Here is a 27,686-nt window from a genome sequence, read left to right on the forward strand (position 1 = left end):
GTGTGTGTGTGTGTGTGTGTGTGTGTGTACACACCACATCTTCTTTATCCATTCATCTATCAGTGGACATTGGGGTTGCTTCCATATCTTGGCTATTGTAAATAATGATACAATATACATAGGGGCACAAATATCTTCTTCAATTAGTGTTTTGGTTTTCTTTGGGTAAATACCCAGTAGTGGAATTACTGGATCATATGGTAGTTCTACTTCTAATTTTTTTGGAGAAACCTCCATAATGTTTTCCACAATGGTTGTACCAATTCGCATTCCCACCAACGGTGCACAGGATTCACGACCTCCCCTTCTATCTCCTTGTTCCAAAGCCTAGTTTCTCACCTGCAGTAAGACAATGGCATCCTAACTGGCCTCCTGGCTTCTCCATTTGTTTCCCTACAACTGTTTCTCAGCACAGCCCCCAGATCCCGTGTAAAGAGAAGCCACATCCTCTGCCCATTTTTTAACTGGAGTTTTTGGTTTGGGGGTGTTGAGTTGTATAAGTTCTTTATGTATTTTGGATTAAGGAGTGCACTTATCGTGATGAGCACTGGGTGATGTATGAATTGCTGAATCACTATATCGGACACCTGAAACTAAAATAACACTATGTTAACTATACTGGAGTACAAAAAAAATTAAAACATAAAAACAAAAAAAATTACAAAGAAAAGCCACATCTGCTCAAAACCCTCCAACCGTCCTCACCTTATTCCAACTAAATGTCAAAATGCATACAGTAGTCTGGCCCTGTTACCTCTCTGAGCTCATTTCCTAGTACTTCTCCCTTTACTCCTTCACAACAGCGACACTGGCTGCCCTGTTCTTCCTTGAACATACCTGGCATGTTCCCACTTCAGAGTCTTAGCACTGGCCATTTCTCCAGGGGCATTAAAAATATTTTAGATGCTGGCTGAACAAGGGCACTGACCATTCAAGATGGAGGCCAGCCATAAGTAATTGGAGCAGCCTTTCCTGTATGTGTACCTGCTGAATACTAGCGCTGTGCCTGCCCGAAGGGGCACCTTGCTACAGACTCCTGCATGGCTAATTCTTTCACTTACTACACTCTTAGCCTGACTAGGACCAAGAGTTCTTAAATATAGACGTCAGCTACATGTATGGAGTTTCCTGCTTAACCAAAAAATCCAGATGCTCATTTATTTAAAAGAATAACTTCCACATTCCATATATATTTCATGTATAATGCAATTTAAGTCTTCATTATGTGTTGATCTTGAATTTTAGCAGTTTTATAGAACAAGAAACTATCAAAAATATCAAGACTCTACTTTTCCTGATTTAAATCAGTCTGGAAAATGTTTAGTGCAGTTAACTTATGAACATCTTGACAAATAACATGGAGGCTCAAAAGCAGAGACTAGAATTCTAAACATTATTTATATTTTGTTTAAACCATATAACCACCACCTTTGAACCTGCTCTTTCCTTTTGCTTCACATTTCTGGCTTCCCACCAGGAGCTAAGGATGCAGGAGGTTCAGTCCTGATATAGAAGCTTCTTTCTTTCTTTCTTTTTTTTTGTTAAAATCAATTTGAACTTTATTATGTTAGTCACCGTACAGTACATCGTTAGTTTCTGATGTAGTGTTCCATGATTCACTGTTTGCGTATAACACCCAGTGCTCATTGTAACACATGCCCTCCTTAAAACCCATCACCAGACTACCCCATCCACCCACCCCTCTTCCCTCTGAAACCCTCAGATTTTTTTCCCGGAGTCCATAGTCTCTCATGGTTCGTCTCTCCCTCTGATTTCCCTCCCTTCTGTTTTCCTTTCCTTCTCCTAATGTCCTCTGTGCCATTCCTTATGTTTCACATATGAGTGAAACCATATAATTGTCTTTCTCTGCTTGACTTATTTCACTTAGCATAATCTCCTCCAGTTCCATCCATGTCGATGCAAATGGTGGGTATTCATCCTTTCTGGTGGCTGAGTAATATTCCATTGTATATATGAACCACATCTTCTTTATCCATTTGTCTGTTGAAGGGCATCTCGGCTCCCTTTTGAGTTTAACTATTGTGGACATTGCTGCTATGAACATTGGGGTATATGGGCCCCTTCTCTTCACTACATCTGTATCTTTGGGGTAAATACCCAGTAATGCAACTGCCGGGTCATAGGGTAGCTCTATTTTTAACTTTTTAAGGAACCTCCATACTGTTTTCCAGAATGGCTGTACCAGCTTGCATTCCCACCAGCAGTGTAAGAGGGTCCCCCTTTCTCCGCATGCTCTCCAACATTTGCTGTTTCCTGCCTTGTTAATTTTTGCCATTCTAACTGGTGTAAGGTGGTATCTCGATGTGGTTTTGATTTGAATTTCCCTGACGGCTAATGATGTTGAACATTTTTTCACATGTCTGTTACTCATTTGTACGTCTTCCTGATAAAGAAGTTTCTACAATTAAATAGCATAAACAGCACACTTCGAGATACAGAGAACTCAAACCCAACCAGGCCATGATGGTGAGGTCGAGTCTCAGAGGCTGGGGGTCCTTTCGCATTTGAGTACTTACTCTAATGCTGACTGAAGTCACACTGTGTGTGCTTGGGGCCGGTGACCTCTGAGTGACGGGGGTCACACCACTGCTCCGGCTGCTCTTCGGGGTTGCAGGGCCTGCTTCCTGGTCATTAAGATCTGATGAACCAGTACTTCCCCTAAAGGAGAAAGAATATTCTGACTCTAACGTGGTCAGCAGCTACCATGTCGCTTTCCTCCTCAAACACTCACTAGGTTTAAGCCCATTTGTCTGACTCCAGGGTTTTCATAAGTGAGCTTCGCCCTACCTTTCCAGCTTTATCTCCCACTGCTCACCAGCATTCTCCCAGCCTGGACAGGCTCCTTGCTGTCCTCTCAACTCACCACACTCATGGCTCCTGCTTCTACCTCTAAGGCTTTTGCTCATGTTCTCTCCACCTGATAGGCTCTATTTGCCACTCCCTGTTTATGCAAACCTTCTCCATCCTTCAAGGCTCAGCTGAAGTCCAGCCTCCCCCATCAGGACTTTCCTGTCATTTGCAAGCCTTGTCAACTTCTGCTCCACTCAATTCTTATTGACTTACAGTCTTTGCTAAACTGTGCAGTCTTCGAGTACAGGATGTCTTATTTGGCTTCAAGTGATCCACATATGTGGGCCTTGGTGCTTCTTTCAACCTAAACTCCTTGGGGACAGAGTTCATATTTACTATGATATCTCCACCACCTTCATAATACCTTAGTGCAAAGGAGGCACTCGGGACATATTTAATCAAAGAGTGGAAATTATGTTGTTTTTCTGTGTGTTGTTTCAGTGTCTGACTCATGATGCACATTTAATAAATGTGGTATAAAAATAATGACATTTGGTAAATGGGCTTGACTCACTTTGTTTGCTAAAACTGATTCAATTCCATTCAATAATGATTAATAAAAAAAACAGTTCCTGCCCTTAAGGTGAACACAATTTTCTCATCACATGGAGTTTCATAAGTAAGTGTAAGTTTTGACAAATTACAGTTTAAGAGAAGTGTTTGTTCTATTTTATTCTTTATCCTTGGGGAGGACAAAATACACTAAGTGGTAAAATAGAAGCTTTTGTGAATTTCACTCTTTTATTTACTGTTTAATAAGTTATAAGTGCATCTATAATAATAAACATTTAACCGTTTAAAGCCTCGTTTAAAGCAGTGATAGTTAACAGTGATTAGAATTTACAGTCGACCCAATCGGAAAAGATATGCAAAAGAACAGAGAAAGGGTGTTTTTTTTTTTCTTTTTAAAGAATGTCTGACTGTGCACGTGACATTACTGGAAGACAAATCTGGCAGGAGAAAGAACTGGCATTGACTGCTGCAGCTATCAACTACAGCTTGTAAGTTTTTCTAGACTGTGCACCAGAGAGGCCACGAAAATCAAATCAAATATGCCCTGACTTCGACAGCCAGCTACCACCACCCTCCATAAGTAGGCAAATGGAAGCTACATTTACTGAGTATTTTCTAGGTGTTTGACACTTTCCACTCCCCAACATCCCTGTAAAAAAAAAAAAAGAAAAGAAAAAGAAAAAGATACCAATAGTCTTTTAAAGATAAGAAAACTGAGTCTTGGAGAGGTTAAACAATTATTCCATATAGGCACACATGTGTCTGTGTCCACACACAACACACACCACCACTACCACATTCTCACATGGTTAGTACGTAGCAAAGTCAGGATAAAAACTGAGACCTGCCTGCCTACCCAAACCTGTGCTCATTCCAGTTGCTCATATTACTTACTCTTCATTTCACCAAGAGCGGATTGATACAACCAGGCAGGTTCTGCATTGATAGAAGGAGCTATCATGCGGAAAATAATCCAAGGATCAGAGGGCTGGGAGTTAGTTCCTTGGAATCTGATTAAGAGAACTAAAAATTCTCTGGGTAGCATTCTTCTTAATTACTTTATTTGAGAGAAAGAGTGAGAGAGAGAAAGCACGAGAGTGGGGAGGGTCAGAGGGAGAAGCAGACCCCCGCTGAGTAGGGAGCCTGATGTGGGATTCGATCCTGGGACTCCAGGATCATGACCTGAGCCAGAGGCAGACACTTAACCGACTGAGCCACCCAGGCAACCCTGGGTAGCATTGTTCTAATACCACATAGAAATAGTCTCTGGCTGCTTCTTCTAGAGATAGCACTCTGAATGAATTATAGATTGCTCAGGAGGGTCTAGGACTCTGTCTTAATTCTGATGACAAGAGATATAAAGTTTTGTGATTAAATAAATTGATATGATTTGAAATTAGAAGTTCCTTGGTAAATTTCCTGAGCCCTCCTCCCTCAGGGACTATACTTCCTGCACTTGACAACAGTTAGCCACCCAACTGATTTTGCTCATCTCAGAAGTCCTAGGTTTTAGAGACCTACTCAGTAACGCTGTGCTGTGATAGTAGGTTCTCTACTCTCAGAACAATGTTACCACAAAAATTTCTCTCCTTACTATTTTAAGTAAAATCTCCTTGAAACAAGAAAGGATAGACATGAATCTTGCAGAAATGAGCCAAGAAGTTATGATCCAAAGGGACTCATGCAGATATATCTGCTTGTGCCGGTCCTAAACATTCTTCCTGACCCAGGTGGTTTTGAAAAAGTCCCCATCATGGATTTGCTTTGCTGGAACCAAAAGTCCTACTTATGGAGAAGCTCTAACAGAAGTTGATTAATTGTGGCGATGACATTCAAAAGGCTATCCTGTAATAGGAAAACAAGTCTTATGATTATAAGTCAGCTACTACAAATCATTGCCAGACTCATCTCAAAAAATGACATATAATTTCACATTTGTCCCTGACATTTACTGTGAGCTTTTCAAAAATATTTTCCTCTCAACTGGTTGTTTCAGTTTGTTAGACTAAAAAAGATTTAGTCTAATGAGGCAGAATATCATAAATATTTGGGTGCCAACTCTTTTAGATGTTATATAAAATATGACATGAAATACATAAATCTTTGACACTTAAATAGGAAGAGGATAAAGCCTTCCTCAAGTCTTGATTCAAGGAGTTTAAAGTTCAATTTGGAAAGAGCTATTTTTTTGGGCAGAGAACCTGAAGAGAAATCTTTCCAAAGAAGGCATACAGATGGTCAACAGACACATGAAAAAATGCTCACCATCACTCATCATCAGGGAAATACAAATCAAAACCACAATGAGATCTCCCCTCACACCTGTCAGAACTGCTAGAATCAAAAAGACAAGAAACAACAAGAGTTGGTGAGGATGTGGAGAAAAGGGAACCCTCGTGCACTATTGGTAGGAATGTAAATTGGTGCAGCCACCGTGGAAAACAGTGTGGAGGTTCCTCAAAAAATTAAAAGTCAAAATATCATATGATCCAGTAACCCCACTACTGGGTATTTACCCAAAGAAAACAAAAACACTAATATAAAAAGACATATGCACCCCTTATGCTTACTGCAGCATTATTTACAATAGCCAAGATATGGAAGCAGCCCAAGTTACCACTGAGAGATGAGTGGATAAAGAAGATGTGGTATGTATACAATGGGATATTATTCAGCCGTAAAAAAAGAATGAAATCTTGTCATTTGTGACAACAGAGATGGACCTAGAGGATATAATGCTGAGTGAAATAAATCAGTCAGAAAAAGAAAAATACCGTATGATTTCAGTCATATGTGGAATCTAAAAAACAAATGAATACACAAACAAAAAGTAGAATCAGACCTATAGATACAGAAAACAAACTGGTATTTGGAGGGGAGAGGATGGGCAAAATGAGTGGAGTGGGAGATAAAGGCTTCCAGGCATAGAATGAAGAAGTCATAGGAATAAAAGGTGCAGCATAGGGAATACAGTCAATGGCATTTTGTGGGTTTTTTTAAAGATTTTATTTATTTGACAGAGAAAGAGAGCGAGCAAGCACGAGCAGGGGGGGCGAGAGAGGGAGAAGCAGGCTCCCCACCGAGAAGGGAGCCCAACATCGGGCTCGATCCCAGGACCCTGGGATCATGACCTGAGCCGAAGGCAGACGCTTAACCGACTAAGCCACCCAGACGCCCCCAGTCAATGGTATTGTAACAGTGCTGTATGGTGACAGATGGTAGCTACACTTCCAGTGAGCACAGCATAACATATAGACTGGTTGAATCACTGTTGTACACCTAAAATGAATGTGATGCTGTGCGTCAGCTATACTTAAAAAAAATGGAGGGGCACCTGGGTGGCTCAGTCGTTAAGCGTCTGCCTTCAGCTCAGGGCATGATCCCAGAGTCCTGGGATCAAGTCCCACATCAGGCTCCTCCGCTGGAAGCCTGCTTCTTTCTCTCCTACTCCTACTCCTCCTGCCTATGTTCCCTCTCTCGCTGGCTGTCAGTCTCTCTCTGCCAAATAAATAAATAAAATCTTTTTAGAAAAATGGAAAAGCTGTATTTTTTTAGATTTTTATTTATTTGTCGGGGGGGAGAGAGAGAGAGAGAGAAAACAAGCAGGGGGAGGGGCAGGCAGAGGGAGAAGCAGGCTCCCCACTGAGCAGGGAGCCCATTGTGAGACTAGATCAGAGGACCCCAGGATCATGACCTGAGCCAAAGGCAGACACTTAACCGACTGAGCCACACAGGCATCCCTGAAAGAGCTATTTTTGATTCAGATATCATGTTACTGATACTTATATCAGAAGTATTAGAAAGTGTCAATAAAACTTTAAGCTAAAATTTGCTTAAAGGGAAACTGACAAGAAAGAGATAGATTTTTCCTGTTCTAATAGGGCCCAAAGCATGGGGATAGGACACTGCCTAGGGAGCTCGGATGTTCCAGGTTACTTGAAAGACACATTTCCTAGAGAAGGAAACAGTCTCATTTACTTTAGCTTATGAAATATACTTTAAAAGCCTTCCATTTTGTTATCTCTAATCTCAAGCTGGCCCAAAATCTTGATAATGGCTTTCTAGATGTATTTTATGTATGTATGTATGTATTTAAAGATTTTATTTATTTGAAAAAGAGAGAGAGAGAGAGAGAGAGAGAGAATGAGTAGGGGGAGTGGCAGAGGGAGGAGAAGCAGACTCCCCGTGGAGCAGGGAGCCTGCGACAGGGCTGGATCCCAGGACGCTGAGATCATGACAGGAGCCAAAGTCAGACGCTTCACCAACTGAGCCACCCAGGCGCCCCTAGATATACCTATTTTTAGATAAAGGATCTAAGGATAGGGGAGAGAGACTATAATGAGTTGCCTTTATGGATTATGAAACTGTCTCCCAGGAGTTGTAGTCTGAAAAGCATTTCCCAGGATGCAACCTTCCCAGAGTGGGCTGACAATGTTGAGTCTGTGCCTGCACGGTTAAATGAGTGCTCCCCTAAGGAAGATCAACTAAAAGGCAGCACTGATCTGAGAGACAGGAACACTCACTGGCTAGTGCACAGCATGACACAGGGACCGCATGATATTCTTTCTGTGGTTTATGCACTCTCCTAACTTTTTTTAGTCAGATCTGAAATGGATATGTAAGAAAAACCAGGGAGGTTGCAGCTGGCAAGTGAGGTGATCCCATTAAATGCGAAAGAGATGTTAAAAATGAGAAAGAAAAGAGAAAAAAGGTGAACATAGTTCAGCTTTCTAGTCTTTGGTGATCCCAAAATACTTTGTCTTTGTCGACAGTCTTTTGTGAGATGGGTGGCCCTCATCCTTGGCTTCATATCAGAAACACTGGGGAAGCTTTTAAAAATTCCCATACCCAAGGGTTAAGCGTCTGCCTCTGGCTCAGGTCACGATCTCGGGGTCCTGGGATTGAGCCCCGCACTGGGCTCCACACTTACTGGAGAGTCTGCTTCTCCCTCTCCCATTGCCCTTCTCCCTGCTTGTGCTCCTTCTCTTTCTCAAAATAAATAAATAAAATCTTTAAAAAATCCCCATGCCCAGACTACATCCAAGACTAATCACATCAGACTCTGGGCTTGAGATCTAGGCCTAGAGGATCGATAAGCTCTAATGACACTCCCATCCCCCAGGGATTTCAATATGCAGCCAAGGTTGAGAAATACTGGGCTAAACTGTGGATTGGTTTAAATTTACTGATCTCAGACATCTCTGTACCTGTAATTTCCCCCCTCTCATACCACTATGTCTTAACCCCAGTGTTCACATCAAGAGAGCTGAGCTGTCCTCCAGACTTAGCCTGTGATAAATGGAAGGACGCCTTCTGGGTTAGTGAGTGAATCTGTTACACCAGGACTCAGCCAACTATGGCCCATGGATTGAATTGGGACCACCACCTGTTTTTGTATAGCTTGTGAGCCAAGCATGGTTTTTACATTTTTAAGTAAAACAAAAACAAAAACAAAAAAACACTTTATAACATGAAAATGACATGAAATTCAAATTTCAGTACCCACAAATAAAGTTTTATTGTAATGCTGGCAAGCCCATCCATTTATGTACAGTCTACAGCTGCTTTCATGCTCCAATAGCGGAGTTGGGTAGTTGAGAAAGAGACTATACGGCCCACAAAGGCAAACGTATTAACTGTCTATATATCTACAGAAAGTTTATTGACTCCTGTGAGTGTCGCCCATGCACACAGGCACACAACACAGAGATACGGGAATCTCCATTTAAAAACCAAACTCTTTGGAGAGGTCAACACATCCTCAAAGAATGAATTTCAGGTATTGGGTACATGCGTATATACATACATATGCGCATATGTATGTGTGTTTTATTCTTAAGCACAAGAGCTTTGGAATACAGAATTAGGGAAGCAGAGAAATTAGGAAAAAGCAGAAATCCATTTGGAAGCTTCTCTAGCTGCCATTTCTTCTGAAGTCACTGTCTTTCTGTGGCTTAATTACACATATTTTCCTTCCTTTTCCTTTTTGGAGAAAGGACAAAGATGCAACGTGACAGGTGTTCAATGACATTTTGTTCAATGAATCTGAGTGTTAATTATATAAAGAACCATAAGAACTTTATAATTTCATTTACTAACACAAAGGGTGATTTGTTTGGTGGCTTGAAAATGTTTAGTGTTTCCTTAAAGGACCTGTTCTCTTTATTTTTTTTTTAAAGATTTTATTTATTTATTCGACAGAGATAGAGACAGCCAGTGAGAGAGGGAACACAAGCAGGGGGAGTGGGAGAGGAAGAAGCAGGCTCATAGCGGAAGAGCCTGATGTGGGGCTCGATCCCAGAACGCCGGGATCACACCCTGAGCCGAAGGCAGACGCTTAACCGCTGAGCCACCCAGGCGCCCCAGGACCTGTTCTCTTTAGGAAGACTCTCTCTAAAGTAGAGGAGATGGTCACCAGGAGGGAAGGACCATGAGTGGGTATGAAGGAAACAGAAAAGGTAAAGTACCCAGTCTGATAATATTTTGGTCTTTTACCATCACAGTAGAATCCTGATCCCATGTCTTCTTTCTAAATAATGGATGGAAGCCAGTTGGAAGAGAGAGGCCAGCAGCCATGAAAAACTTTGGGTGAAATCAAAGCCAAGAGCAAGAAGAAAGCCAACTGCCTTCCTCCGTGGACACTAGGGAATGCAAATGTTTAGCAGAACTTAGCTTTCAGTAACTGAATGGAACAGGTACGTACTTCACTAAACTCTTGTTCTACCTTAAGAGAAAGGTCATCAAGGTTATCCAAAGCCATCCACATCTTGGTCCAACTTAGCTCTTCATTTCATCTCGTGTATACTACACTTCAATATTTACACTCTAAAAACCCTGAACTATTTATTTTCCAGGACATGCAACATTGCTTTATACCCTTTTCTTTTGTACTTTCTACTTCCTCTATTTCATTCTTAACTTTGTTCACCTGGCCAAGCCCTCCTCATCCCTTAAAACTGCTTAAAGGTCATCTCCATGAAGCTTCCCTGAATCCTCTGAAAGGATAAATGCCTCTCTCTGGTTTTCCCATAGCACACACAACATCTTTTTAACATGATACAATATGGTCTTAAAATCATTTGGTTGTCTTAAAATTATCTTCCCTGACAAAGTTTGGGAAGTCCATGAAGGGGTAGAATAGTATCATTGTCTAAGCACTCTCACACTTAATTACCATTTGGAATAGAGTACTAGGTCAATAATGTGGACAGAACTGTGTGTTGAATTTATCTGTATAAATAAAATTCATAGGTGAGCAAGTCCTATACCTCTACTCCTCAGGGAAGAAGAAAGACCATTATCGTATCTTAGCTACCCTGAGAAAGTACATATCACACAAGACCCCTGAGTGAAAAAAAAATTATTATACTGGAGGAGGGAAATGTGTTAAATTTAGTTCATTGAAACAGAACACATCAGGGCAGGGAATCTTTGTGGAATAACTGGAGAAACAGATAAGATAGCAAGGAGGTGACCATTAAGAATGAGGCAAGTCAAGAACCCAGCTGTAATCCAGCCAAAGTATAATATCCGGAGTCTGGCTGAACTACCAAGTCTCTGTAACTCCTCACATTACTGTCATTATAAAAAGGAAAGTTACATGTATATAAAGTAAATAGAAATCAGGGGTGGAGCAACCAGTGGTCTGATAAACTGCCTTTGGAAGAGGGACAAGAGCGGTTGGGGAGGGATGCGGTAGCAGACGGCAGAGACCCCACCCCTTTCCCCTCGGCCCTCACCTCTACCCGCAGAGTCCTGTTGACTGGGAAAAACCACAACTCTATGCCCGAAGACTTTTTTGGATCACAAGAGCATGGAGTGCCTGTGCGCAGAACAAGTCCCAAGTGCCAGAGAGTTAGTGCTCTAGAATTAGTCCTCAACCAGTCATCAACAGGGAGCTGGTGTATACATACCTCGGATTCTCAGTCTCTTGACTGGATAATTCTGAGGTGTATTATATACTGTTTCCTATATTTGGCCACTGAGATTGAGCTCTGGTTGCCCATAGCGGTAACTGGCTTAATGACACCCTCTTTTTGGCTTTCGCTCCTTCCCTGGATCACTTCCCCACTCCCCTTGGGTTTCCAAGATCACATCCTAAACCAATTACTTACTCTTGAATCCTTATTTCAGGGTCTGTTCTGGGGGAGCCCAAATCAAGGTAGTGTGTATGGTGGGCAAAAGACGAGTAAAAAGGGATGATTGTGAGGTATAAATAGAAGTTTCTAGCTGAAGATGTGTTTGGCAATTCCAGACCCCATGTTGCTCCCACTGATATGTTCACAGTCTAAGTAAATAACCTTGTGAATCTGATATGCTTGCCGTATTCTCCAGTGTGATGAATGCTGCTGAGAAACACAGCATCACATCCTTCATCCATTTTTTACTCAACAGAGTGAATTTTAACTTCAAAGTTCCATTTTTCCTTTGTTTTTTAGGGGACATCATTGATGTCTTACCCAGATCAGCTCAGATCACTTGTACCAGCTCTGTGTGCCCATGTCCAGCTTCTGAGTGCTTTCCTGCTAATGACTTGCACCTATGGCCTTCAGAGACCTTTAGCACTGCAGCCTAGATATGCTTTGGCATGTCTCCCCTACCCCCATAGTTAGAGTTGTCAAATAAAATACAAAACTCCCAGTTAAATTTGGATGTCAGATAAATAATGAATACTTCTTAGTGTAAAAATATAGTAATATTAACTGAGGGTTTTAGAGGGGGAGGGAGGTGGGGGGATGGGCTAGCCCGGTGATGGGTATTAAGGAGGGCACGTATTGCATGGAACACTGGGTATTATATGCAAACGATGAATCATGGAGCACTACCTCAAAAACTATATAGTATATAAATGAAAATAATATTTCATGGGGGTCAACTTATTTATTTACTTACTTATTTTTTTAAAGATTTTATTTATTTGACAGAGAGAGAACGCGAGCACCAACAGGGGGAGCAGCAGGCAGTGGGAGAGGGAGAAGCAGGCTCCCCGTGGAACAGGGAGCCTGATGCGGGGCTGGATCCCAGGACCCAAGGACCATGACCTGAGCCGAAGGCAGACGTTTCACCAACTGAGACACCCAGGCGCCCCGGATGTCAACTTCTTTAAAAGTCGTTTATCTGAAATTCAGATTTACCTGGGCGTCCATCCTGTATTTTTATTCACTAAATCTGGAAACCCTATCCAAAGGAATCCACGGTCAATGACTAATTGGTATAGGAGTGCAATGGTCCAGCTCCTCAAAATGGAAAAACTCAGAGACACACTTTATGATCCAGAATCCCTTGCAGGATCAAGCTGAGTTTTCACATTCAGGCCTCACCTGAGACAGCACATTGCTTGGGTTCTTTCCCTTCTTTATTCTGCTTCTGTTCCTCCTGTACTGGTTTCTTCTGGAATCGTTTCGTGAATAAATCACTTGCTTACGCATCCTCGTCTGAGGGTTTGTTTCTGGGTGAGCAGGACTTCAGATAGATATCTCACAAATCAGACCACGCTGATAACTCATCATGATATAAAAGGGATTAGGAATCACTGCTCTGAAGAGCAGTCTGTTGATGAACTATAGCTTACATGCATATTCTTTTTTTTTTTTAAAGTCTCTCCTGCCTCATCTGTCAAGTCCCTAGCAACAAGGGAAGAGCCCTTTGCCAGGCTCTCGTGGGAGGCTGCTGGGCCTTGCCTAACCCATTCATACTTTTCCCTGCTTTCCAACTACTGAAAAGAAAGTCAACCAGGCATCTGGTGAAACATCATTTCCGCTCTGGTATGATAGGAGTTTTAAACAAGAATGCCCAAGGCCAGCTGCTCCAAAAACACGAGCAATGAACCATGAAGAAACAGGCATTGTGGAGGAGAAAGGGGAATTCACTGCTAAGCTAGGTCAGGGACTAGACCAAAGAGACTGGGCTCTTAAAATCTCTTTAGGGACATTTGCTGTTCCATATTTGAAAATGAGCTACGGGGGAGAATGCACTTTTGCTTGCAAAACCTAAGAAGAAAAGAGTCTGCCAGTTTTACTACTTGGCTTTGCAGAATTACTGCAGCTTCGAGCAAACCAAAAGGAGCTAATGCCTTTTGGTGATGAGAGTTGAGAAAAGATGGGCTACTTCCTGCCCAACTTTCTAAGGAATAATTCTGGGATGATGTAACTCATCTCACTGTGGCAGCCCATTAATGAGTCATCACTTTGATAAATGCACGTTCCAGGAAAAAGAACATTTGCTCTACTGATCTCCCAAACAGCTTTTTTTTCTCTTTCTTTATGGGAAAACATTGTTCTTGGCATGCTTAAACCAAAGCATCCCTGACTACTATATTCTGATCTTCTAGAAACCACTTCAGGTACTTATGATTTAAAAGATCAAGTCTACTTTGCCTCCTTTCATTTTACAACAAGAACAAGAAAATCCTGGGTCAATACACCAGTGTTTGGTGAAACATGTCCATATGACTTTATAACTTAATGATTATTTACACCCACCAGTAGATAACACACAAGAAATAAACCCAGGCAGGTGGATTCTGGAAGAACAGCAGAAGCGCTATGATACTAGAGAGCATGCCCCTTCTTCTTGTTGAGTAACTGGAAGATTAATTAGTTTAAAATGGAAAAACCTGTGGGTTGGGTCAGGAGATTTTTTTTTTTTAGATTTTTTTACAAGAATTCTATCTTCTTTTTATATATATTGTCCCTCTGAAATGCTAGCCTGAAGTCTTTACCAAGATGGCTCATCCATGGGAGTCCCCAAGAGGCGGGGCAAAAATAGCAACATTAAACTAGTTGTTTATCACCTCTAAATAATTTGGAGCACTGTCTGAGAGTCAGGAGTTCAACGACCAAAAACAAAAATGAGACTTTTACAGAAAGAGTCTGTGGAACTTGGCATGGGGCTACCCCAAGGTCAGTCAAAGGAAGCTATTTCAAGGACCAAAGCAACTATGGTTTGAATTGTTTTTTACCATAAAGGAAATAGATCTATATTCTCGAAAATTTGAAAAATATGGAATATAGTGACGATCTTTTGCTAGTGGATGAAAAATGATTTATTTTCTACTTTCTTATTTTTTTCTGTGTGGTTTTACGCAAAGTGCATGACTTGGCAGGAACGCTATAGAGAAAAAAGAAGCAGGTGTGGAGAGTCACCATGGAAAAAAAAAATGAATGGTCAGAAGAGGGTCCTCTCTAGGGGGATGTGGTGTTCCATATTCTAAAATGAATCACAGGGGAGAATTCAATTCTGCTTGTGTAACCTGAGGAGGCTTCACTCCCTGGCTTTGCAGAATTACTGCAGGTCCAAGAAAGCAAAAGGGAGTTAACATTGGGACAAAACAGCGAAACATGAGGGTAGATCTTTTTTCTCCTCATGGCCTTTGATAATACATTCAGCGTGAAAATAAGCCTTGACTTATGCCCCAACAGGATAAACAAAATCCAGCTTGATATGAAACCACTATGCTCTTGGCTACCCTTTCTTTTAGCTTTTCTTGACAAGGTGGTAACTCTGTGCATAGGAGCCTCTCACCTGGCCCCACTGTTAACGAGTTAGATGAAGAGGAACTAGAAAGAAGTGGAATTTATGGAAATTCTCTGGAGCAATTCAAGTGATGAAATTATTAATAATTTTTAAAGCTACGGGGTGCCTGGGTGGCTCAGTCGTTAAGCGTCTGCCTTCGGCTCAGGGCGTGATCCCGGCGTTCTGGGATCGAGCCCCACGTCAGGCTCCTCCGCTGGGAGCCTGCTTCTTCCTCTCCCACTCCCCCTGCTTGTGTTCCCTCTCTCGCTGGCTGTCTCTCTCTGTCGAATGAATAAATAAAAATCTTTAAAAAAAATTTAAGGTCTTCTCATGTCTTTTATTTTTATTTATTTTTTTTAAAGATTTTATTTATTTATTTGACAGAGATAGAGACAGCCAGCGAGAGAGGGAATACAAGCGGGGGGAGTGGGAGAGGAAGAAGCAGGCTCCCAGTGGAGGAGCCTGATGTGGGACTCGATCCCAGGACTCTGGGATCACGCCCTGGGCCGAAGGCAGACACTTAATGACTGAGCCACCCAGGCGCCCCGTGAGCCACCCAGGTGCCCCGTCTTTAAAAAAAAAAAACATTTTAAAGCTAATATATATATATATATATATATATTAATCGCTCAGATGTTTCTTTTTCAGAAGCTTAAACAGAAAGAAGATCAAGAAATCTATGAGAAGAATTTATTTTCCCTGTACACCTCCATTAGAACTGCAGCCTTAAGTCCCAAGACATCAAGTCTCATCCCTACAGGTAACACAGATGATTCTGATAGCTGTGACTCCAGAAAGGTAAGTGCTCCCTATTTCAATTAAAATAAAAATACCCTCCTGTCTTTTCATATTATGTTGGGAGTTCTCCAAGAGGTAATCCTTTACAGGTACCTAGAAGCACCATTTGAATAGAAATACATCAACCTTCTTCTCAGGCTCTACTACTGCCCAATCTGTATGTGCCTTACCTGTCCAAACCAGGGACTGACTTTAAACTCCGAAAGTTTTGGCTGTCTAAGTCCAAGCTGTAGCTCCGCCCACTTTCCATTTTTGGAGTTATGATTTCTCCTCTGGTTGCTGACCTGAACTTGGCCAGAAGAAATCTGAAATTATATAAATATGTCTATACTTAAAAGGTCACATTAGAGAAAAGGCATTTCAAAATTTCCTTTCAAGAATACCATTCCTTAAAAAAAAAAAAACAAAGAATATCATCTTCAATATTCTCAACAGTAAATAATTCTTCAATAACGTGGCCTCGGGGCTGATTGGTTGTGGGGAATTCCTGGTGCCTCTGCCATACACTGTCAAGGGGGAGGGGACAGGCAGTTATCACCTGCTCCCAAGGCCGCCCCACTTGCTGGTAAGCCAGGTCTCTGTCCCTGCTCGGAAAAAGACCATCAGCTTTGGAACTCCCCACTGTCACCTGAGAAGGACAAATATCGCCTGGGTTGAGTCTGTATTCAGGGATGCTAAGAATAGGGAGCCTGGACTCCCCTTGCTCAGAAAGGGGAGCTAAAGTGATTCTCCGGGACAAACTGAGGTGGCCACTGATTAGACTAAGCTCCATGAGAACAGCAACTCTGCCCTGCTGGTTTCCTGCCCGTTCCCCTGAGCCTAGAGTGATGCCTGGTACACACGAGAACCCGATCAGTTCTTGCAGAGTGAATGACTAAACCCAGGTGGTGGAAACCATCTTTCTATCTTTCGTGACGTTTCTCCCCGTGGGAGTGAAGTCTGAACAATGGAGTGTCTCATGTAGGATGAAATCTGACTCCACTGCCATTTTACTAAATTATTTAGAACTTGAGCAAAAATAGCTTTTCAGGAACTGAGATTTGAGTCATGATCCAGGCTACTGAGTGTCCAAAACATGGGGGTTTTCAAATATACTTTAAAAAAAGAACCAAAGCTATATTCTTGTTATGACAGCATTGAGAGAAGCCAGTTCATTTATCTTACATTCGGGTTTTCTAGGGGGAAAACATGTATTCCACAGGTACGGGGACAATCGTAATAGAAGCTGCCAAGATGTCTCCGTTTCAAAGATATATCGAGTGTCTTGTCAAAGTGTCAGAAGCTTCAATCTAACTGGAAAATTACATTTTTTTGGTGAGAACAACACTTAATATAATATCAATCTGTGCTGCTCTGGGAACCCCCTTGTACATGACCCCACATCCACTCTTCTACTTAAGCTGTTTCTTTCATGTGGAATCACTCTTCCCCATCTTTTGCTATCCTGGACCCCCACCCACCTTTCAAGGTCCTCATCTAGTCACACTTACAATTTGATGTCTTTCCCAATGGCCTCTGTGACCTCCCGACACTGATTATCTAAGCCCCTTATTTAAGATTGACTTAGTTATTCATTGCCTTACGATCTCTCTTGTAGTGAATTAACACTTCCCTCTTCATTTAGAAAGGCTTTCAGGTAGCTCACATTGTCATCTTACACTTTCCCGAACTTCTTCTATACGTATTAATTTTCTAGGCCGTGAACCTTTGCTACCCAACTAGCTGTTACAGTCCTTGAAGACAGATCCATCAGATCTCAGTTCTGAGTTCCCACAGGGTGCAGTCCAGAGCTGTGATTGTTTTTAATTCAGAGTGTATACAATTCATTGTGCCGGTGGGTTACTTCTTATCTCCCGGCTCCAAGTTCATCGTTCTGTGACCTACGTGGTGAAGCCTGGGCTATGGGTTTGCAAATTACAGCTCCTACAAGCACTTGGGGGCTCTGAGTGGCTTGTCCAATCAAGTCATTGACTGTTTTCGATGAGCCAGGCACCACGCTGGAGGCTGTAGCGCGAAAAGAAAGAAAGCAAAAAGCCACAGGTCCAGCACTAAGGGAGCTCATAGTTCAGCGTGTGCTGCGGCTGGGGAGTTGGGGCGTTGGGGCGTGGTGTCAGACTACAATGTAACATGAGATACACAGGCACAAGGCCTTGAGGGGGCTCCAAAGGGCGACAAGCGGACTCAACCTGGGAAGAAGGACCGATACGTGGGATATATGGTCACTCCAAGCTCTCTCTCACATTCATCTCTGTTCATTAATGAAGATATGGTTCGTCATGAGTGTCTGAGTTACAGGCCATTTAGGTTTCTTTTGCACTCACAGTTCAAATTCTAAGAACAAAAACCAAACAAAACCAAACCAGACTTTCTCTAGAGCCAGAGAAAGGCTTAGATACTAGCAGTGTCTCAAACTGCTTCCCGCTGAGAGAACAAAACAATGCTACTTAGAAAGAATCATGAAGTGACTTGGTGGATATGAGAATCCTCACTACCTAAGTCACAAAACAGACCGACGGTTGCCTGAGAAACGAAGCCCTGCAAAATGCAGAGCTGGGAAGCAGAAGTCGGCCTTCTGGTCCTTTCCACCTGCCTTTTAGGGGCCTCCTATCTCCCCTGAGGAAGCCCTGATGCCCCCAGTTTCCTACTGCCTCCCTGAATCTTGCTCCCCTACGTGATTCCCATTCTGATTCTTCGTACTTGAGACATATCTTTTCTGAATTAAGTTACTGGGGTAGCCAAACATGATTTCTTCCTTAAGGAAGCTCACATTTTAAACAGGGGACACTATGTTTTAGGCCCAATTAATAAATCTTCCATTTGGATATTTCCTATATCAGCACTTAGGCTGGGCAAGGGTGGTGACAACCGAGCGAGTTGTCACCTCTTTATGGACAAGACTGGTCCTGACATGAAAGCTTCTACCTCAACATAATGAGAGCCTTTCAGTGCGAGACCAGATATGCCAAGTGAAAGAAAAACTTTTACAGGTTCAGGTCCAAGGGGACCTTTAATTGTCTAAGACCAAAAGTAAATAAAACTGCATTTCCTGAGGGGAATGATAGGAGAATGTTGCCTTGGTCAGGTATGTTGACCTTCTCTGGGTCACTGAAGTGATATCCAACTTGAAAAACTATGGAGTTTTTATTTCAGAGGTTTCTAGAGTAAAGAGCAACTATTCCCTTGGAAAAGGTGTGTCTTACCCCTTTCTCCTGGGTCCATCATGACTGGCCTTTTGCCTGGCAGAAGGTGAAGTGTCTGCCTTTCCTGGGTCCTGGCGGGGTTGCTCTTGACTTTGTACTTCTTCAGTTCCTCATTAAAAACAATCAGAAGACAAATTTCCATACAAAATTGCCAGAAATGAGAGCAATTTTTTCTTCTCCGTTCTCTTTCCTACGTTAGCATGGGACAAAGAAGTCTACAATAATCGGCGATGACATTCCCATCCCATCACAGTTATTTCTAATCTGCTGACTGTCCCGGAGTTAAATGAAGACGAAGATCAGGACTCATCTGTGGGAGGTTTGCTGAGATAAGCTTTCTAGGGATGACTGCGATGGAGGGGGATACATCATCCCGCTACAGATATTTTTAGGGCAGAGGAGCCTGGGTTCATGAGAACTTGAAATCCCTAGAGACCGGGATTATAGAAACAATACCTGATTTCTGAGCACATAAACCAGATTCCCTGTGAGGGGGAGCAGCTGTGTCTATACCTCATGACTTGAGGGAGTCTACATTCCTAAAGGTTCTGAGGTTCGAGTGGGGAAAGCAGTCAGAGCTAATTGCTTCATTCTAACTCTCCTCCATTCTACCCCCCTGTGGCATCAGACCTGGTCTCACCCACAGGGGAAAGCCCTTCCTTGCTAGGGCCACAACCAGAAGTGACACTGGAATCATCCCAAACCTTCCAGCTCTACCTGCCAGACTTAACATCAAGGGCATTTGTCTCTGGCTATGAAAGATGAGAGGCCCTAGCAACAGGCCAGAAGATGCCTCCCCACACATGAGCAATAGTCCCCTAAACACAAGTTTCACTCGATATTTAACCAATTAAACTGTCGGTTGAATGCACAGAACAGCAGTCTCAAGGTGGGGTGTGATTTGCCCTGGGTGACAGTATAATTCTTCATTGAGTAACAGGGCCCTGAGCATTTCAGGCCATTTAGCATTCTGGTTCCTGCCCACTAAATGCTGTTCGTTCCACCCCAGACATTGCAACAACCAGAAACACCCCCTTGCATTTCTAAATGCTCCCCTGGCTTGAGGGAGGAGGGCATGGTACACGCTCTCATCGTTTGGTTGAGAACCACTGGATTAGTAAAAGGAACGTTTAAAAGCAATTTTATTGAAATATAACTTGTTGAAAAATCAAGGATTGCTTTCACAATATGAATCATTTAATTCATCTGTTTTATGTTACTTTCTTAAATGTCTAGTAAAATCCTGGAAGTGCATTCAGGGAAAGAACTATCTGTGATGAAGATAAATGCCTCCTTTGAAAATCTCAGTGTGTCAGATAGATGGAAAATCACTGTGGATTTTATTTTCTACCGACTTCCTCTTCCCTTGTATGAATTGCAGATTGAGATTTCATGCTACTGAGTTTTGAAATGACCTAAGGGATTCAGGGAAATTCAACTACGTTCATTTGCAACATATGTAGGGAAATTACAGAGCCCACCAAAATGGAGAGTAAGACAGTTTTGAAACCAAATAATTGCTTTAATTACCTGGACTTCTTCTCAAGATGGACTGTCGGACTACATCGGTGCCCAGAACATTGACTTGCTTGAAACGCTTTGCCTTTTCTTCAAAAAACCATTCACCAGTTACGATCCTTAGCTGTCTGCTCAAGGGAAAAGGGGGAGAGCATTGAAATTCAGTTATTTAGCCAAATAATTAACTCTCGAAAATCCCTAATTGAGTGAAAAAATAGCCAGTCATTTATAGAGTCTATCTCAATGTCTCCAGTATTTTACGGTGATTATAATGGCTACTATTACTTGAATATATACTATATACCAGTTACTTGCTAATTGCTCTTCGTGCTTCATATATTTTTATCTACATAACAAACCTGTGTAAACATTATTATCCTCTTTTTATATATGAGGAACTTGACACTTAGAGCAATAAAATGACATGTCTCCTATCACATAGCTGTTAAGTAAGATCCTATCCCAGGCAGTCTGGCCTAGGGCTCAAGTTCTTAACCACTGCATTGGTGGGAAAATACGCTTCAGTGGAAACAGGGGGGAATGAATGAAGGTTTTGAATTACGAAGGGGCCAAAATTAGACTCTGTTTTAGAATGATATCTTGATGTAATATGATGACTGGCTTAGAGTAAAGAGCAAACGGAATAAAGAGACAGGTTTGGCCATGGAAATAGTCCAGAAGAGAGATGACAAGACCCATGCTGGGGAAATGAGGAGATAAATTAAAAAGAGGGGAAGTAGAGATAAATTAAAAATATAGAAAGTAGAAGGGCCTGCCTGGATTTCATAATCAACCAAATGTTGAAGGTGCAAAAGAAGGATCTTTGTTTTTTGTTTTTTTTAAATGTTTTTTTATTACATTATGTTAGTCACCATACAGTACATCCCTGGTTTCTGATGTAAAGTTCCATGATTCATTAGTTGCGTATAACAACCCAGTGCACCATGCAATACGTGCCCTCCTTACTACCCATCACCAGCCTATCCCATTCCCTCACCCCCTCCCCTCTGAGGCCCTCAGTTTGTTTCTCATAGTCCATAGTCTCTCATGCTTCATTCCCCCTTCTGATTACCCCCCCCTTTCTTTATCCCTTTCTTCCCCTACTGAACTTCCTAGTTCTTACGTTCCATAGATGAGAGAAATCATCTTTGAACAACCATGCCCATTTTTAAAGGCCCTGCCTGCAATGACTACACGAACCCTTTATCTCAGTTGCACAGGCCTATTTACCATTCTCTGAATATGGATTATCGAAGTGTTGGTACAGTAGCGTTCAAATACCCCTGTCTGAACACTTCTACAGAGGACTGTAATGGAAAAGAGGTTGAAAGGTAGGATTGGGTCATATAATGGAAATCTTTGAATGTCATGTTAAGGAGTTAGAGTGAACTCTCAGTTTTTCTAAAGCTACGGCTAGATGATATAATCTCTGGAAATTATATGGACAAAGGAGAAACCAGAGGCAGGACAATTAGGAAATTATTGCAATAGGTAGAATAGGAAATGATGAAGATGTATATCAGGGATGGGGGCAAGGGGTGAAAAGAAGGATAGAGATTCTTGGGTCACTGAAAATCAGCAAGATTGGTGACAAGTCAGATGTGGTGGCTGAAGAAAAGCAGCTGAGAATCAACTAGAGATTTCTAGCCCTAGGAATCATACACATGTGATTCAGCAACTAAGTGTTCTTAGAAATTAATAACTGGATCCTAAATTTAAAAAAAAACCAGAAAAATATGTCAATATGTTCCCCACCAGCAATTACTCTGAAATGCTACTTCTCAATAGAAAAGACAAAATTAAATTATTTTTTAATAATATTTTTTTATTATGTTATGTTAGACACCATACAGTACATCCCTGGTTTTTTATGTAAAGTTCCATGATTCATTAGTTGCGTATAACACCCAGTGCACCATGCAATACATGCCCTCCTTACTACCCATCAAATTAAATTATATATGAAACACAGTTCCACTAGTGGGGATAAAAACGGAAAATGTTACCCTTGGAGCAAATTATTCACTGAGAGGAAAGACTATAGCATGTATCTCTCAGATTTACTCCCAAGTGCCTAGATGGTCTGTTGAGAAGCAAGGGCTACTGGATTAGCTACAAACTACATACAATGTATTTATGGAATATATCAAATCTAAGAAAATCTAATCTACCAAAACAAAATGCTTGAATGGGTTGAATTATTTCTGGATGCATCTCAAGTGCTCCACAGACTTATATATCATTATTCATGTTGGAAACAGAGGTCGTAACTGTGCTATTCTGAATTCTCAAGGTGTCTCTTCAAGGTTCCTGTCCCTCCGTTATTCAACCAAATGCTTGGTGCTGCTATGACTGCACTTTGCTAATGGAATTAAAGTTATTAATCAGCTGACCTTAAAATAGGGAGATTGTCCTAGATGATCTAGGTGGACCCAAAGTGATCACAGAGCCCTTAAAATCAGGAAGAAGAGGAGGAAGTCGGATCTCTGACGCTTCAATGCTAGAGAATGGGAAGTCAGATTTCAAATGTGAGAAAGATCCGATGCACTGAGAAGGCTCTGAGATGTAGACATCAACAGGCAAGGACCAGAGAGAGAGGATTCTCGGAACGAAGGCTGGCTCTTAGCTAACAGCAGACAAGGAAACAGGAGCCTCATTCCTACAGCCATAAGGAATCAGATTCTGCCTACCAAAGTGAGCTTGGAAGCCAAATCTTTGCAAAGCCTTCCAGTGGGAGCTCAGCCAGCCAACATCTTGACTTCAGCCTTGCGAACTTGACCAGAGAAACAGACCCAGCCAGCCCATGTTTCTGAGCTACGGAAGGGGGCGATAATATATTTGCACTGTTTGAAGCTGCTAAATTTGTTATGAGGGCAAGAGAAAAGGAAAACAATACTCCAACGTAGCAATATATTTGTTTTAATATCCAACTCAGGAAATGACGTGCACAGGTTGTGAGAAAATAAATACAGAAAATTCAGGAGACCAATAGGGCAGAGGTTGGCAAACAATGGTGTGTGGGCAAAATTCACCCCCCTACATGTTTTGTATGGGTCTGGGAGCTAGGAGTGGTTTTTACATTTTTTTGTGGTTGGGAAAAAAATCAAAAGAACAGTATTTCATGACATATGAAAAGTATATGAATTCCATTTAAAATCAGTGTCTGTAAGTTTTATTGAAATACAGCCATGCCCATTTGTTTATGTATTATCTCTGGCTGCTTTTCTACTATAAAGCAAAGTTGAGTATTTTTAGCGGAAACCACATGGTCTTCAAAGTTTCAATATTTACTCTCTGGAATTTTAGTTTTTAAGAATTTGCCAACCTCTGCAATAGGACAGAGTTTACACAAAAAGAAAAAAACGGAAATAAATATAGATTAGCGACTGAAAGTGACCCAATAGTGGCATACCAAAAATCTCACTTCTGTTTTTATTTTTTTTTAAATCTTGCTGGGATATGGGGTGAGCTGGAGAGCACACCACCAGCAGTTTTCTGTGTGACAGGGAAAGTGGGACATCAACTGTCTACATGCCCCGGGAAGTGGTCCTCCATATCATCTTTACCATATGTGCCTAGAGCTGCTGCCAACACCTATAACCCAAATAAGGTCTTCCCAGAATCGTTAGTCATTACCTCTTGCTATCCTTGTAAAAACAATAACTATAATCCTTGTATTTGCTCAACTCCGATGTGCACTTGAGTCATCTGTCATTCCAGAGCTCTGCAACATCAGAACAATCTCTTGGGACTGTGCCTTTGCCACGTTCTCTGGTCCTGGAGGTAGATGGGAGCCTTGTCGGAAGAATGAGGAGCCAATACCAAGCGCGTGTATATCATGTACCAAGTAACGGGCTAGGCGCTTAATACAGATCTCTAGTCCTCACTGTAAGCCATGAAGTAGTTGTTAGTATTCTCTCTTTCAGAGGAGGAAACCAAAGCTCACAGGGTTAAATAACTTGCCAAACGTATAATGGCGGTATGACAGAAACAGGATTTATACTGAAAGCTCATACTCTTTACATTTAGCTAAACCGCCAGAAAAGAACGCAGAGTTGCCAGCTATAACAAGGCTTTAAGTAAAGATGAAAACTTAGGGAAGTGAAGGAATACTACATAGCATTTCATAGGATGGGCTATGATTGTGCACGTGTGTGCAGGCACACATCCACACATGTATCCTGGAGGTAGACTGATAGGAATAGAGCAGAATGAAAGAGTAAAGAAAATAAACACGATACCCACCATGAAATACAAAAGACTAATTCAAAGGCATACACGCACCCCTACATTTGTTGCAGCTTTACAAAAGCCAAACTACAGCCCAAGTGTCCAAGGACAGATGAACAGATAAAGAAGATGTGGTGTCTGTGTGTGTGTGTGTGTGTGTGTGTGTGTGTGTGTAAACACACACAGAATGTTATTTAGCCGTAAATAGTGAAATCTTTCCATTTGTAACAACATAAGTAGAGCTAGAGAGTATAATGCTAAGCAAAATAAGTCAGTCAGAGAAAGACAAATACCATATGATCTCACTCATATGTGGGAACTTAGGAAACAACAAACGGACAAAGAGAGAGAGAGAGAGAGAGAGAGAGAGAGAGAGAGAGAAACTAAGGAAGGCTTTAACCAAAGAGAACAAAACTGATGGTTACGAGAAGGAAGGTGAGTGGGGTGATAGGGGATATATGGGATGGGGATTAAAGAGTACACTTAATCATGATGAAAAGAAAATGGAAAAAAAAGAATATTCTAGCAGTATTTTTATAGCATTATAAACTGAAACAGTATAAATGCTCATCAACAAGAAAACAGACACATTACATGATGATACAATAGGGAGGATAAAGATGCATGTAATGGTATTCACATAAACATGGATAGATTGCACAAAAAATGCTGAGCTAAAAATGTCACAAAGAATATATACAGTATGATTTCCATTTCTGTAGCACTCAAAAATGAAAAGTTATATATTACCTAGGCACATATCCAAGTGCAGCAAAAACCATGAAGTAAAGCAAGGGAATGAAAAATACAAAATGAGAACAGTCTCATTCTTAAACTGGGTGATGAATACATCACATTACTGTTTAAATTGTACATACACGTTACAGAGTGTCTTGCTACATATGATAATTTGACATTTTTTAAAAACCCTCTAGTCTATGTAGATGTTAAGATACTCCTCCACAGTAAACAAAGCATTCAAAACCTGGACAGGGCTCTTGTATATAATTAATAGGTGACTCAAAAATAGCATGTCAAGGTGCTCAAAACAGTTTCTTACCACTCCCAAATTCTCTGGATCAGTGTGGGATCACTCTGATGTGAATCTTTCCCTTGTAGCTAGATTCTGGAAACTTGATAAAGTGGACTGATTTTGAAATCACTATGTGGCAACTGCCAATGCCCATCAAATCAAAGATCACCAGGAACCCACTAATGTTGAACAAGTTGAGATATTTTTTTCACCACAATGAAGGAAAACACATGCCATGAGCCATGGTGCATCTCAGTAAGAGGGCATCTGAAAGAGTTTAATATAGGATTTGGATTTATGGTAGGTAATTTTGGAGAGAGTTCAAGGGAGCAGGGATTTGGTCTAGATTAGGTGATGTCAGGAAGTGGGGACAATGCGACGACTGGTGTCTTAATAGTTTTTATGTAGATGGAGGGCAAATGAGAATAAGGCTGAAGCTGCAATTGGTAAGGAAGCAGCAGGTCATTCACACCAGTCAGGAAAGGGGTTTGTTTTGTACTTTGTGGCTTGAACGGTCACCTTGTTTTTGTCTATTCTAAGACTATGTACTGTTCTTCCTTTGTTTCACTTCATCATGGTTGCAGTGTAATCCTGTGGGATGCCGATGCTCTGAGATTATGTCTAACAGATGAACACCATGGCCTCCCTGTGAGTGTCAGCTCATCTCCTAACAGCATCAAAGCCTGCATGCAAACATGAGACCGGTTTCCAGATGTCAGGGGCTGAATTTCTCTTCCTCATAACAAAGGACGATACACTCCCTTTTGCACTCTCTCTGTGTATCTTGCAACTGTTGGTACTATCTTCTTTCAAGTTTACTGGCGGAGACCCATATTTTATCTATTTTGGTTATATTTCATCTACTTCAGTAATTATTACCAATTCATCAAAAATAAAAACATCAGTTTCCTCCTTCTTTAAAAAGACAAAGACTCTCACAAGGATACACAACAGCATGAAATGTCACATGGCATGAATAGAAGATCAGGTCATCAATACCATAGAAGTAACTCACTTTTTGGTTCCGTCACGTTGTCTTTCGGAGTTCAACTGGAGTGCTGATTAGGAAAAATGATCATTATGACTGTCTTTGTGTTGGATGGCAACTGCCACAGCTAGTATAATTATGTGGAATTTTGTAGTTCTCATTAAGAGAGCAAAATGAACTAACTGGCTGTGTCAGGGTCCCTTTCATTCTGTTTCTAGAGTTAAATCTAAGACTAGACCTACAGCAACGAACTTGTTAAAATGAGAAGTGATTGTAGAAAATGCCTAGGGCCGCTCAGCCCATTGTAACAGGTAGCCTCCCTCCATCAGTCCTTGCTATAAATCGTTCCAGTGGTCCAGCAATAAAATCTCTTTATTTTGATCCAATCCGAGGTAAATGACAATAAAGGTTATGCTTCCAACTGATTAGAGAATGAGTCACTTTCTGACTCATCTCATCTCTTAGAGGTCAGGGTGAGAATTTCAATTTTATGGTCTATTAAGCATGGAGACAGCCCAGTGGTGTTGCAGCATTCCCTCACAACAAACAAAGGGTGTTCACTGCCAATAAAATATTATTCATGCTTCTTTTTGAAAACTAGTCCATAAATGGCAAACAAGATACTTCTAATACTGACAGATAGTTTAAGTCTCAGAGATCACACAGACTAGTAGCAGGAATAGTGGAGAAGTAATGGTCTGTTTTCAGCTTTAAAAATAAGGAGGGACTTTGATAAATCAAATTAGACACTCATCATGTAAATTTCCAGCTGTCACAGAAGGATGTAAGTTTTTGTCATAGAAGCATAAGAATTAACTGAAAGCTCTGTTTCTTCCTCCAGACATTTGAATGCATAAAAACAGAGTTTACGTTACTGAGGAGACAATACTGTAATAAACTCATCTTCCTCCTTAGACTGTGAAACCATTGAGGGTAGTCTATGTTTTATTCATCTTTGTATCTGAATGTCCTAGTATACCAAAAGGTTATCAATAAATATTATAAAAGGGATGGATGGATG

At 41.3% G+C, this 27,686-nt stretch overlaps 1 protein-coding gene across 2 annotated transcripts in view; it reads right to left on the reverse strand.

The window, feature by feature from the left end:
- Positions 1 to 27,686, reverse strand: part of SYTL5 (synaptotagmin like 5) — a 103,041-nt gene that overhangs the window by 38,973 nt on the left and 36,382 nt on the right. For both annotated transcript variants that reach the window (XM_008696461.2, XM_008696460.2), the window contains exons 3-6: positions 20,427 to 20,542; positions 18,897 to 19,005; positions 15,867 to 16,001; positions 2,538 to 2,679 (exon numbers count right to left, since the gene is read on the reverse strand). In XM_008696461.2, the coding sequence (XP_008694683.2) occupies positions 2,538 to 2,679; positions 15,867 to 16,001; positions 18,897 to 19,005; positions 20,427 to 20,542 (502 nt within the window). The remainder of the gene's footprint in view (positions 1 to 2,537; positions 2,680 to 15,866; positions 16,002 to 18,896; positions 19,006 to 20,426; positions 20,543 to 27,686) is intronic.

The sequence above is a fragment of the Ursus maritimus genome (assembly GCF_017311325.1).
Source record: "Ursus maritimus isolate PB19 chromosome X unlocalized genomic scaffold, ASM1731132v1 scaffold_X1, whole genome shotgun sequence".
In the NCBI taxonomy this organism is placed as follows: Eukaryota; Metazoa; Chordata; class Mammalia; order Carnivora; family Ursidae; genus Ursus; species Ursus maritimus.